This window comes from Xiphophorus couchianus, chromosome 2 (genome assembly GCF_001444195.1).
Source record: "Xiphophorus couchianus chromosome 2, X_couchianus-1.0, whole genome shotgun sequence".
Classification (NCBI taxonomy): domain Eukaryota; kingdom Metazoa; phylum Chordata; class Actinopteri; order Cyprinodontiformes; family Poeciliidae; genus Xiphophorus; species Xiphophorus couchianus.
The window spans coordinates 1,591,259-1,605,414 of NC_040229.1; the positions used below are offsets into that span (position 1 = coordinate 1,591,259).

Here is a 14,156-nt window from a genome sequence, read left to right on the forward strand (position 1 = left end):
TATCTTGCTGAAAAGTTACTTGTAAGTTAGTTTTGTCTTATTTAAAGTGTAAATATTTGAACCAGATTAAAATACTTGGTAAGATTTTGTGTTTTTGCAGTGAACTCAGCTGTATTTCACAGACTCGTTATATTCAAATCTTACCAAGACCGAGATAAAAAATGCAAATGTCTTGACTCCTGGAGCTCCTGGTGTAAAAGTTATAAACCCTTCAAGTGTTTCTGTTATTAAAAGCCTGGTTATAATTATTACATAATAACCCTTTATTTATAAAAATGAAATGACAAACATTTTCCACTGGCGCCCCCTTCAGGCCGACTCTGGCTCCTCCAGCTCCGCTGTTTCCAGTAAACCCTGAAAGCTGAAGTAGTGCGAGTTGCAGAAGACAGGAGGCTTGTTGGGCGTTGAACCGACAACTTCTGGCTTCAGAGAGGCAAACGGGTTCGCTCCACTTCCCTTCATGTCCATCTCCAGCTCCAGCAGGATTTGCAGAGAGTAGGTCATATCTGTCTCACTGCAGAGAGGACAGAGCAGCAGCTGGGACAAAACGGTAGACTACTTTTTGAATCAAAATAAAGACTTCTACAGGAAACAGAACTGCATAAAATGTGAATTTGGGCCGCCCAAAATTGTTCAGAGGGCCACAAATGGCCCCCGGACCGCACTTTGGACACCCCCGAATTAAATTATCATTGGATCATTATTGGCTCCTTCGTGGGATTTCTAACTACATTTTTAGACTAAAACTGCATTTTTATTTGTTTAGTAAAATGAACTTTTGTCATTTCTAATGTTCATCTACAAAGTTTAGAGCAACTGAATGTAGCAAGTAAACAAAACAATTATAGTTTTATTACATATTTATTTAGCTGCATCCAATTTCTGTATTTCCAGAGGAAATTCTGGTGTTTAAGGCTCCAAATGAGTGAAACTTACGTCAGCGTGGTGAACATGGAGGGAATCTCATAATCGCGGAGGAGCAGGAGAGTTGGAAGCCAGCCGTGGTCCAAACCCTGACTGGCATCGAAACCTGGGAGGAATCAAGGAAAACGGCTTTAAAACACACAAAATTCAGCTTCCTACCGTTTTGTCAAAATAGACCAACACAAACACAAACGTTTGATGGTTTTAAAATATTTTTTAAAAATCAATCAAGTTTATTTGTAAAGCACATTTCAGCAGCAAGGCAATTCAAACATAAAATGTCATAAAAACAATTTACATGCGGTCTCATTCATAGTCATCTCCTCTTACTCTGTTACCCTAAATAAAATCCAGGGCAATCAACTGGCTTCACTAAATATCCATCCATCCATCCATCTTCTTCCGCTTATCCGAGGTCGGGTCGCGGGGGTAGCAGCTTCAGAAGGGAGGCCCAGACTTCCCTCTCCCCAGCCACTTCTTCCAGCTCTTCCGGGGGAATCCCGAGGCGTTCCCAGGCCAGCCTAGAGACATAGTCTCTCCAGCGTGTCCTGGGTCTTCCCCGGGGCCTCCTCCCGGTGGGACGTGCCCGGAACACCTCACCAGGGAGGCGTCCAGGAGGCATCCTGACCAGATGCCCAAGCCACCTCAACTGGCTCCTCTCGATGTGAAGGAGCAGCGGCTCTACTCTGAGTCCCTCCCGGATGACTGAGCTTCTCACCCTATCTCTAAGGGAGAGCCCAGCCACCCTACGGAGAAAACCCATTTCGGCCGCTTGTATCCGCGATCTCGTTCTTTCGGTCATGACCCAAAGCTCATGACCATAGATGAGGGTGGGAACGTAGATCGACCGGTAAATCGAGAGCTTCGCTTTTTGGCTCAGCTCTCTCTTCACCACGACGGACCGGTACAGCGCCCGCTTGACAGTAGACGCTGCGCCAATCCGCCTGTCGATCTCCCGCTCCCTTCTTCCCCCATTCGTGAACAAGATCCCGAGATACTTAAACTCCTCCACTTGGGGCAGGACACCCCCCCTGACCCGGAGAAGGCACTCTACCCTTTTCCGGCTCAAGACCATGGCCTCGGATTTGGAGGCACTGATCCCCATCCCGGCCGCTTCACACTCGGCTGCGAACCGCTCCAGCGAGAGCTGCAGATCACGATCCGATGAAGCCAAAAGGACCACATCGTCTGCAAAAAGCAGAGATGAGATCCTGAGGCCACCAAATCGGATCCCCTCAACACCTTGGCTGCGCCTAGAAATTCTGTCCATAAAAGTGATGAACAGAATCGGTGACAAAGGGCAGCCCTGGCGGAGTCCAACTCTCACCGGAAACGAGCCCGACTTACTGCCGGCAATGCGGACCAGACTCTGACACCGGTCATACAGGGACCTGACAGCCCGTATCAAAGGGCCCGGTACCCCATACTCCCGGAGAACCCCCCACAAGGCTCCCCGAGGGACACGGTCGAACGCCTTCTCCAAGTCCACAAAACACATGTAGACTGGTTGGGCGAACTCCCATGCACCCTCCAGGACCCTGCCGAGGGTGTAGAGCTGGTCCAGTGTTCCACGACCAGGACGAAAACCACACTGCTCTTCCTGAATCCGAGGTTCGACTGTCCGACGGACCCTCCTCTCCAGGACCCCTGAATAGACCTTGCCAGGGAGGCTTAAGAGTGTGACCCCTCTATAATTGGAGCACACCCTCCGGTCCCCCTTTTTGAACAGGGGGACCACCACCCCAGTCTGCCAATCCAGGGGAACTGCCCCCGATGTCCATGCGATATTGCAGAGTCGCGTCAACCAACACAGCCCTACAACATCCAGAGCCTTAAGGAACTCCGGGCGGATCTCATCCACCCCCGGGGCCTTGCCACCGAGGAGCTTTTTAACCACCTCGGCGACCTCGCCCCCAGAGATTGGAGAGCCCAACCCAGAGTCCCCAGGCTCCGCTTCCTCAGTGGAAGGCATGTTGGTGGGATTGAGGAGGTCTTCGAAGTACTCTGCCCACCGACCCACAACGTCCCGAGTAGAGGTCAGCAGCACACCATCCCCACTGTAAACAGTGTTTGTGCTGCACCGCTTCCCCCCCCTGAGACGCCGGATGGCGGACCAGAATCGCCTCGAAGCCGTGCGGAAGTCTTTCTCCATGGCCTCTCCAAACTCCTCCCATGCCCGAGTTTTTGCCTCAGCAACCGCCCGAGCCGCATGCCGCTTCGCCCGCCGGTACCCATCAGCTGCTTCCGGAGTCCCACAGGCCAAAAAGGCCCGATAGGACTCCTTCTTCAGCCTGACGGCATCCCTCACCGAAGGTGTCCACCAACGGGTTCGAGGGTTGCCGCCGCGACAGGCACCAACAACCTTGCGGCCACAGCTCCGATCGGCCGCCTCGACAATGGAGGCACGGAACACGGTCCACTCAGACTCCATGTCCCCCACCTCCCCCGGGACGTGTTCGAAGTTTTGCCGGAGATGGGAGTTAAAGCTCCGTCTCACAGGGGATTCCGCCAGACGTTCCCAGCAGACCCTCACAACACGTTTGGGCCTGCCAGGTCTGACCGGCTTTCGCCCCCACCACCGGAGCCAACTCACCACCAGGTAGTGGTCAGTGGACAGCTCCGCACCTCTCTTCACCCGAGTGTCCAAGACATACGGCCGCAGATCCGATGAAACGATGACAAAGTCGATCATCGAACTGCGGCCTAGGGTGTCCTGGTGCCAAGTGCACATATGGACACCCTTATGCTTGAACATGGTGTTCGTTATGGACAATCCATGGCGAGCACAGAAGTCCAGCAACAGAACACCGCTCGAGTTCAGGTCGGGCGGGCCGTTCCTCCCAACCACGCCCCTCCAGGTCTCACTGTCGTTGCCCACGTGAGCGTTGAAGTCCCCCAGCAGAACAAGGGAGTCCCCAGGAGGAGCACTCTCCAGTACCCCCTCTAAGGACTCCAAAAAGGGTGGGTAATCTGAACTGTCGTTCGGCCCGTAAGCACAAACGACAGTCAGAACCCGTCCCCCCACCCGTAGGCGGAGGGATCCTACCCTCTCGTTCACCGGGGGGAACCCCAACGTACAGGCGCCGAGATGGGGAGCAACAAGTATGCCCACTCCTGCCCGACGTCTCTCTCCCTGGGCAACTCCAGAGTGGAAGTATGTCCAGCCCCTCTCAAGGAGACTGGTTCCAGAACCAGAGCCATGCGTCGAGGTGAGACCGACTATTTCTAGCCGGAACCTCTCGACCTCACGCACTAGCTCTGGCTCCTTCCCCACCAGAGAGGTGACATTCCACGTCCCAAGAGCCAGTTTCTGCAACCGAGGATCGGACCGCCAGGGTCCCCTCCCTTGGCCGCCACCCATCACACAATGCACCCGACCCCTTTGGCCCCTCCCACGGGTGGTGGGCCCATGGGAGGGGGGGCCCATGTTTCCTCTTCGGGCTGAGCCCGGCCGGGCTCCATGGGTAAAAGCCCGGCCACCAGACGCTCGCCATCGTGCCCCCCCTCCAGGCCTGGCTCAAGAGTGGGGCCCCGGTGACCCGCGTCCGGGCGAGGGAACACCAAGTCCAATGTTTTTACTCATCATTGGGGTCTTCGGGCTGCACTTTGTCTGGTCCCTCACCTAGGACCTGTCTGCCTTGGGTGACCCTACCAGGGGCATGAAGCCCCAGACAGCATAGCTCCTAGGATCATTGGGGCACTCAAACCCCTCCACCACGATAAGGTGGCAGCCCATGGAGGAGTCACTAAATAATTAGTAAATAATAATTAGTAATTAAATCTGAGTGCAGCTTATTTTAGGCAACACCCTAAAAATGTATCTATTTCACTCTATCTATTTCAAAGATAGAGTGAAATAAATACACTTATTTCTAAACAAATTTATTTTCACGTTTTATGTAAAAATGGTTAAATAATTTATATTACTGTAAATTATTTAATCAGACATTTTAGGCCTAATCCACTGCAGATGGGTATCTGGGGAAAACAAGTTATTTTTTTAAACACTCTGACCTTTTATCTACAAAAAAACATTTTAAAAAATCTGTAAAAATGATTTCTGAAAACTCAGACTGAAGTGGAGAATATCTGAGAAAACTTTGTATTTATGTTCCAATGTATAACGCAGCTGTCACACTTAGGATTGTCACAATAAGTAATTAATCGATTAATTGGATGATAAATTAAAACAAGTTCAATAATTTCCATTTGCAAGATTTAGTATTTTCTCATTTCTTTCTATTTTTACCACAAATTGGATGATGAAAGTTTTCTGTCTGGTGATTTGGTCTCAACTAGACGTTTTTGAAGGACAGTTTTGTTTACAAAGACTTCATAATTCATTTTATTTGGTTATTTGTTGTTTTGTTTATTTATTTTGGATATTTAAAATGTCTTCCCGTTCCAGTGTTAAATGTTCATTAAAATGTTACGTTTATTTATCTCTGAAAATGTTTTCTAGAAATTATTATGCCATTATATTACTGGAAAATGTTCTCAAAACAACAATATTAACATTTTCATTTTGGGCCAAATCAAAAATCTGAATGTTCTTAAAGGGCCAGTTGTGTCAGAATGTAATAAAGAAACCCATTAAACTGTTAAAATATTAATAAATAGCTGCTTGTTTCAGCATTCAACAAATGTTTCTCATAATTAAATAATCACTGGTTTTTCAATCAAAATCACAGATGTTGTGGTTCTACTTTAGAAATATTTGTAAAGATTGTTTTTTACAATATTTGTGCTAATGTGTGATGCTAAATGCGACTGCATCAGCCACGGACTGATTTCACATCAAGTATATCTGAGGCAGCAGTCACTTAAACAGGTTTTTCACCAATTTTGAGAGAAATGTGCAGCAAAATCAGAAAAAATGTAGGGAATGGTTGATTTGTGAAAAACTGGAGGGACTTGATGATGTAATCTGGAGTCTAAAGGGCCACATAAAAAGCTACGGCGGGCCAGATTTTGGCCCCTAGGCCTTGAGTTTGACATATGTGGTTGATCTTGATAAGTTTATTATCGCTCTGACCTGGATTAAAACCAACCACCAGGTCCGGTTTGGCCGCCTCCTCTTTCTCCACGAGCTCCTCCCAGAAGTCGTGGTAGAGGCCCCTGTAGGCGCTGACGTAGACAAGCTGCTTGGGGCCGAAGGCTCGAAGAGGGGCCCTCAGGATGGGGCCGTCCACCACCTCGGGCCCCACCAGGACCACCTCGATGCCCTGGTGTCCAGGGAACATGTGGTTCAGCTCGTCGTAGTCGCTCAGCTTGGCCCCCAGCGTCTCGCCGGGCCCCGCCCCCACCAGATGGACGGTGAGCGGCCGGGAGGCCGGGCTGAGGCCAAACAGCCTGAGGCCCAGGGCCACGGTCAGGGGCCTGGAGAAGAACTCGCTGCAGACCCTCCAGAGCGACTGCTTCAGGTCATCGTCACCGGGTCGGGGCCGGCCGGCGTCGGCCCATAAATCCTTCATGTTGGCTCCACTGACGACGGCGTCGAGGCGGGATGAGAGATCGCCCTGCATGGAGAGCCAGTCGTCCCAAGTCTTCACCTCCGACCCCGGCTTTGACCACTTCTCTGTGGGGAACGGAAGGTCGCCTGGTGGACAAGAGGAGAACCGCCATGAGGTCAGCATGGACACGAAAAAGAAAAGAGAGAGAAAAACAAAGAGGACGAGACAATTTCTGAGAAACGTCTCAGAAATGTTCTACAAAAAACAAAGAAATTTCTCAGATTGACCAGTCAAAAATTTTCTAGAAAAAACTGAGAAAGGGTTAGATTAATATCGGATATTTTCTTTTTTTAAAAATTGGAAATTTCTAAAGTTTCAAAATCAAAAATTTGCTGGAAAAATTTGATAAAATTTAAGATTAATCTCAGATTTTTTTTTTTTTAGAAAAAACAGTGACATTTCTGAGTTTCAAGTCAAAAAATTCTAGAAAATTTTTTTTATTTTGAGATTATTCTCAAAAATGTTCTACAAAAAACGAGGAAATTGCTGAGTTTCAAAATTTGCTAGAAAACACAGAAATGTTGAGATTCATCTCAGGTTCTTTTTTTACAAAAGAACATGGAAATTCCTGAGTCTGAAAAGTCAATAACTTGCTAAAAAAAAAAAAACAGAAGAAAGTTGAGATTAACCTCAGAAATTTTCTAGAAAAACAAGAACATTTCTGAGTTTTCAAAGTAAAGAATTTGCTAGAAAAACTCAGTTTCAAAGGTGAACATTTTTGACTTTTGATACTTTTTTTTTAATAGAAATTTTCTGAGATTAAACTCAAAATTTCTGAGTTGTTAGGTGGAAATTTACTCCTCTTTTCCTCTCTACTCTGGCCCTACTATGCCACTGCCTTTGCAATACCTGCTTCACAGCCCAGTCTGGACTTTCTCCCATTCACTTGGATTCCTCCGGTAGAATTTCTACCAGGCCAATCAGCAAACAGAAGAAGTTGTAAACGATCATGTCGGTTTTCTGTGTTGTTTCAGAATTGTACTTTTAGAAATGGCAACAGAGGAAGTGAACAAAGCTGTTCAGTCTGCACTTAAAAATACTGAGTTAGCATTAACAGCCACCTTGTTCTGATTGGCTCTTCTATCTTTGCAGTGGAGGAAGGTTGTTTACAGCGCAGCCAATTTCCAATAAGCTACTTTACATCGAACCGCTACATAACTCAGACAAACGTTATCGATTGGGTAAAATATAAAACTTTAGCAGAATCCATAGACGACGCTAATAGCAAAGGACAAGAGTCTGGTTTTTACAAGGTTGGCTAACTGGAAAAGATGGTTTCTGTCACAAACTATTTATTACCTTTGAACAGAAGCCATTCAACAACTCTGTCAATCGCAGCTAAACGCAGCTGGGGGCAGAACGTCTTGTGTTTGGACCAATCCTCCTTCTGACAGTCTTTACAGCAGTAATAAACATTTAGACACCTGGACAAGGAATGGACAAAAGGACATAAAGACGCAGCTCAGAGAATTATAATACCATCAAATATATGTATAACATAGATTTATTGCACATAGAGTGATGTAGTTCAGGGACTTAATTCTTCCTCATGTTCCCCACAGTGATTTCTTAAGAATATGTTTACAATAACATACCTAAATTAAAATGATTGAAACTGTATTTCAATCATTCTTGTACTAAAATAAAGATAACACTCCATCAGAAGTTTAAGTATCACAAGAGCTGCTGCAGTTTAGCAGGAAACGAGGAAGGAAAATGAAATAATTTGGGTTTTTTTATTCCTTCCTAGAATTTTTTTAATTAGACCTCAGCAATAAATAAACCTCAACAATATCACACTGTGTGATACTGTGAGTGTGAGCTTATTACCACAGATCCACCTGTGGACATTATCTGTCCAGAAATTGATGCAGCTGAAGTAAATTAAAGCAAAATTACAAAAGTTTTAGTAACAAAAAAAAAAAAAAAACCTGGTTGGTGCCATCTACAAAACTGGGAACTTCCTTTGTTTTCACTTACTAAACTTAATAAACATATTTTTGCAGGTCTATTTTTTGCTTGCTTGTGTTTATTTTTTTATCCACTTATAATAAAACAATAATAAATTGCTCTATCTGACTGCCATTAAAGTGTATTTTTTTGGGAGTCCTATGTAAATAAATGAATAAATAAATAAAGGCACATTTTACTGAGAACTAAAAACTCCTAAATATATACCAAGATTTATTTGGCACTACCAGAGCTCCGTAGAATGTCTTAAGGGTCCTGGTCACTGACGCCTGCCCCATGTCCCTTTGGCATAAACTCAGATGTAAAGTATTTGGAAGCAATGTATGCAAGCACATACGTAGATGGAAAGTTGAGTGGAAGGAGAAACTATTGAAGTACTACTATGAAGTAAAGCTATTTCAAGAGTGTGAGCTTCAAGATCCAACATTTACAGGACGGATCCCTTAGTATGAACTGAATCTATAAACTACATTTGATTTTTTAATTGAATTACCAATAATGTGACTTCAGTCTGACGTTCTCATTCACTGGGACAGATTTCCTCGTTTGTTCAGATAATTCCCATAATCTGGGTCCTCTTCTTATTTTACCTGGTACAGCGCTTCAAACTCTGCGACTCTGAAAGTTGTTCAGGTCGTTTCTCACAAAACGCGCAGATTTGAAAAGATTCCTCCATTTTCTCAAACATTTCCTTCTGCGAGCGGAAGGCCAGAGATTTACCTGAGGCCTGCTGGACGGTGCTGGAGAAAACAAAAACAAAAAATAAGAGAATAAAGGAACACACCAAAAAAAAAAAACAACTGGTGAATAAATCAAGATATGGCTTTAAAACCTCCCAGTCATAAATGGTGTGTGAATATTTAGGGCCTAAAAATTTCTGCCAAAAAATCTCAGAAAACTTTTTAGATTACTCCTCCATGGGCTGCCACCTTATCGTGGTGGAGGGGTTTGAGTGCCCCAATGATCCTAGGAGCTATGCTGTCTGGGGCTTCATGCCCCTGGTAGGGTCACCCAAGGCAGACAGGTCCTAGGTGAGGGACCAGACAAAGTGCAGCCCGAAGACCCCAATGATGAGTAAAAACATTGGACTTGGTGTTCCCTCGCCCGGACGCGGGTCACCGGGGCCCCACTCTGGAGCCAGGCCTGGAGGGGGGGCACGATGGCGAGCGTCTGGTGGCCGGGCTTTTACCCATGGAGCCCGGCCGGGCTCAGCCCGAAGAGGAAACATGGGCCCCCCCTCCCATGGGCCCACCACCCGTGGGAGGGGCCAAAGGGGTCGGGTGCATTGTGTGATGGGTGGCGGCCAAGGGAGGGGACCCTGGCGGTCCGATCCTCGGTTGCAGAAACTGGCTCTTGGGACGTGGAATGTCACCTCTCTGGTGGGGAAGGAGCCAGAGCTAGTGCGTGAGGTCGAGAGGTTCCGGCTAGAAATAGTCGGTCTCACCTCGACGCATGGCTCTGGTTCTGGAACCAGTCTCCTTGAGAGGGGCTGGACATACTTCCACTCTGGAGTTGCCCAGGGAGAGAGACGTCGGGCAGGAGTGGGCATACTTGTTGCTCCCCATCTCGGCGCCTGTACGTTGGGGTTCACCCCGGTGAACGAGAGGGTAGCATCCCTCCGCCTACGGGTGGGGGGACGGGTTCTGACTGTCGTTTGTGCTTACGGGCCGAACGACAGTTCAGATTACCCACCCTTTTTGGAGTCCTTAGAGGGGGTACTGGAGAGTGCTCCTCCTGGGGACTCCCTTGTTCTGCTGGGGGACTTCAACGCTCACGTGGGCAACGACAGTGAGACCTGGAGGGGCGTGGTTGGGAGGAACGGCCCGCCCGACCTGAACTCGAGCGGTGTTCTGTTGCTGGACTTCTGTGCTCGCCATGGATTGTCCATAACGAACACCATGTTCAAGCATAAGGGTGTCCATATGTGCACTTGGCACCAGGACACCCTAGGCCGCAGTTCGATGATCGACTTTGTCATCGTTTCATCGGATCTGCGGCCGTATGTCTTGGACACTCGGGTGAAGAGAGGTGCGGAGCTGTCCACTGACCACTACCTGGTGGTGAGTTGGCTCCGGTGGCGGGGGCGAAAGCCGGTCAGACCTGGCAGGCCCAAACGTGTTGTGAGGGTCTGCTGGGAACGTCTGGCGGAATCCCCTGTGAGACGGAGCTTTAACTCCCATCTCCGGCAAAACTTCGAACACGTCCCGGGGGAGGTGGGGGACATGGAGTCTGAGTGGACCGTGTTCCGTGCCTCCATTGTCGAGGCGGCCGATCGGAGCTGTGGCCGCAAGGTTGTCGGTGCCTGTCGCGGCGGCAACCCTCGAACCCGTTGGTGGACACCTTCGGTGAGGGATGCCGTCAGGCTGAAGAAGGAGTCCTATCGAGCCTTTTTGGCCTGTGGGACTCCGGAAGCAGCTGATGGGTACCGGCGGGCGAAGCGGCATGCGGCTCGGGCGGTTGCTGAGGCAAAAACTCGGGTGTGGGAGGAGTTTGGAGAGGCCATGGAGAAAGACTTCCGCACGGCTTCGAGGCGATTCTGGTCCACCATCCGGCGTCTCAGGGGGGGGAAGCGGTGCAGCACCAACACTGTTTACAGTGGGGATGGTGTGCTGCTGACCTCTACTCGGGACGTTGTGGGCCGGTGGGCAGAGTACTTCGAAGACCTCCTCAATCCCACCAACATGCCTTCCACTGAGGAAGCGGAGCCTGGGGACTCTGGGTTGGGCTCTCCAATCTCTGGGGGCGAGGTCGCCGAGGTGGTTAAAAAGCTCCTCGGTGGCAAGGCCCCGGGGGTGGATGAGATCCGCCCGGAGTTCCTTAAGGCTCTGGATGTTGTAGGGTTGTGTTGGTTGACGCGACTCTGCAATATCGCATGGACATCGGGGGCAGTTCCCCTGGATTGGCAGACTGGGGTGGTGGTCCCCCTGTTCAAAAAGGGGGACCGGAGGGTGTGCTCCAATTATAGAGGGGTCACACTCTTAAGCCTCCCTGGCAAGGTCTATTCAGGGGTCCTGGAGAGGAGGGTCCGTCGGACAGTCGAACCTCGGATTCAGGAAGAGCAGTGTGGTTTTCGTCCTGGTCGTGGAACACTGGACCAGCTCTACACCCTCAGCACGGTCCTGGAGGGTGCATGGGAGTTCGCCCAACCAGTCTACATGTGTTTTGTGGACTTGGAGAAGGCGTTCGACCGTGTCCCTCGGGGAGCCCTGTGGGGGGTTCTCCGGGAGTATGGGGTACCGGGCCCTTTGATACGGGCTGTCAGGTCCCTGTATGACCGGTGTCAGAGTCTGGTCCGCATTGCCGGCAGTAAGTCGGGCTCGTTTCCGGTGAGAGTTGGACTCCGCCAGGGCTGCCCTTTGTCACCGATTCTGTTCATCACTTTCATGGACAGAATTTCTAGGCGCAGCCAAGGTGTTGAGGGGATCCGATTTGGTGGCCTCAGGATCTCATCTCTGCTTTTTGCAGACGATGTGGTCCTTTTGGCTTCATCAGATCGTGATCTGCAGCTCTCGCTGGATCGGTTCGCAGCCGAGTGTGAAGCGGCCGGGATGGGGATCAGTGCCTCCAAATCCGAGGCCATGGTCTTGAGCCGGAAAAGGGTAGAGTGCCTTCTACGGGTCAGGGGGGGTGTCCTGCCCCAAGTGCAGGAGTTTAAGTATCTCGGGATCTTGTTCACGAATGGGGGAAGAAGGGAGCGGGAGATCGACAGGCGGATTGGCGCAGCGTCTGCTGTCAAGCGGGCGCTGTACCGGTCCGTCGTGGTGAAGAGAGAGCTGAGCCAAAAAGCGAAGCTCTCGATTTACCGGTCGATCTACGTTCCCACCCTCATCTATGGTCATGAGCTTTGGGTCATGACCGAAAGAACGAGATCGCGGATACAAGCGGCCGAAATGGGTTTTCTCCGTAGGGTGGCTGGGCTCTCCCTTAGAGATAGGGTGAGAAGCTCAGTCATCCGGGAGGGACTCAGAGTAGAGCCGCTGCTCCTTCACATCGAGAGGAGCCAGTTGAGGTGGCTCGGGCATCTGGTCAGGATGCCTCCTGGACGCCTCCCTGGTGAGGTGTTCCGGGCACGTCCCACCGGGCGGAGGCCCCGGGGAAGACCCAGGACACGCTGGAGGGACTATGTCTCTCGGCTGGCCTGGGAACGCCTCGGGATTCCCCCGGAGGAGCTGGAAGAAGTGGCTGGGGAGAGGGAAGTCTGGGCCTCCCTTCTGAAGCTGCTATCCCCGCGACCCGACCTCGGATAAGCGGAAGAAGATGGATGGATGGATGGATGGATGGAACTTTTTAGATTAATCTCAGAAATTTCTTAGAAAAACAAAGAAATTTCTCAGCTTGAAAAGTAAAATATTCAACAGAAAAAATCTATTGATATTATTCTTAGAAATTTTGTAGGAGAAATGTTGGACATTTCTGGGTTTCAAGAGTGAAAGATTTTCTAGAAAAAACATCTGAAAATATAAGATTAATCACAGTAATTTTATAGAAAATGTGGTAATTTCTGAGCTTTGAAAAATGAAAATTTTTCTATTAAAAAGCATCTGAAATTTTTATATTAATCTCAGAAATTTCCTAAATAAAAATAAAGAAATTTCTGAGCTTGAAAAGTCAAAACTTCTATAGAAGAAAACTCTGTTTGGAGATTAATCTCAGAAATTTAAAAAAACAAATAGGAAAAAAAAGAAACTCAAAAAATATTTGATTAATTATACAAATCTATAATCAAATCAAGAAAATATCTGCTTTTCAGAAGTAGAAAATTTGCTTAAAAAGAAAACTCAGACATTTTTAGATTAATCTCAGAAATTTTGTAGCAAAAACTCATAGATATGCCATTTTATTTAAAGGCTTTTTAAATGCTGCAGGTTTAGAGTGATGATCTGAATATCAACTAAATCAGAGACCTAAACTCTGCTGCCGGGTTTAGCAATCTACCAGGACCTGCAGGTCACATTTAAATGTTGCTCCATGCAGTCAGTCAAAGCAAACATGGAGCAGAGGAAGTAAATGGCTGAAATGCTCTGCTTACCTCTGAGTCTCCGTCATTTTGAAGCTGCTAATGGAGTAAAACAGACGCTGCTCAGCTGCATCTCCTGCTGGGCTTGATATATGAGCGGCCTGCAGATGTAACACCTGCTCCCAGGCTTCTGGAAACGTCTGACAGCGCCAGACCGTTCCAGACTGCATGAGAACAAAAAACCCTCCGTCTGACAGAGAGGAGGAAGATATGAACACAACCAGCTAACTTCTTTATCTTACAGAAAACATCCACTGTATTATCAACATTAAACAACAACAACCTTCATTTGTGTAATAATAAAAACATTGCAGAGGTCATAAGTTTCGAACCAGATCTGTGAACTTTTCCTGCCTCTACTCTCTCTCTCCACAAGAGGTCAGTATTGCTCAGTTAAATCCAAATGTTCATTTTATACCAAAATGCCATACAGTTAAAAACAGATCAAAACAAGACAAAAACAATGATAACCAAATAAAATAAAACTAATAATAATAAAAAACAGAAACATCAGCAACAACCAACTGAAACGATGTCAATATCAATTCGCTAAAAATTCACTAAGCAAAATAATAAATTAAAATAATTAATTAAACATCCAGGTTTACATATCTTCCCCGCAATAATAAAAGTACACTGAGAATCTAGGTGATAAAATCCACCGCAAGATTTCAAAGAATACAAAAAGTTGTTAATGATGATGTTAAAATAATTTTCTAAAAATGTCACTG

At 47.8% G+C, this 14,156-nt stretch overlaps 1 protein-coding gene across 1 annotated transcript; it reads right to left on the reverse strand.

Moving 5' to 3' along the window:
• Nucleotides 1-239: 239 nt before the first annotated feature.
• On the reverse strand, nt 240-13,784 carry LOC114152031 (putative protein MSS51 homolog, mitochondrial). The gene is made up of 6 exons (XM_028029670.1): nt 13,438-13,784; nt 8,999-9,148; nt 7,737-7,861; nt 5,960-6,523; nt 937-1,030; nt 240-514 (listed from the first exon to the last, which is right to left on the reverse strand). Exons 1-6 carry the CDS (start codon nt 13,593-13,595, stop codon nt 310-312), a joined length of 1,296 nt encoding a protein of 431 aa, XP_027885471.1. The 5' UTR covers nt 13,596-13,784; the 3' UTR covers nt 240-309.
• Nucleotides 13,785-14,156: the final 372 nt, after the last annotated feature.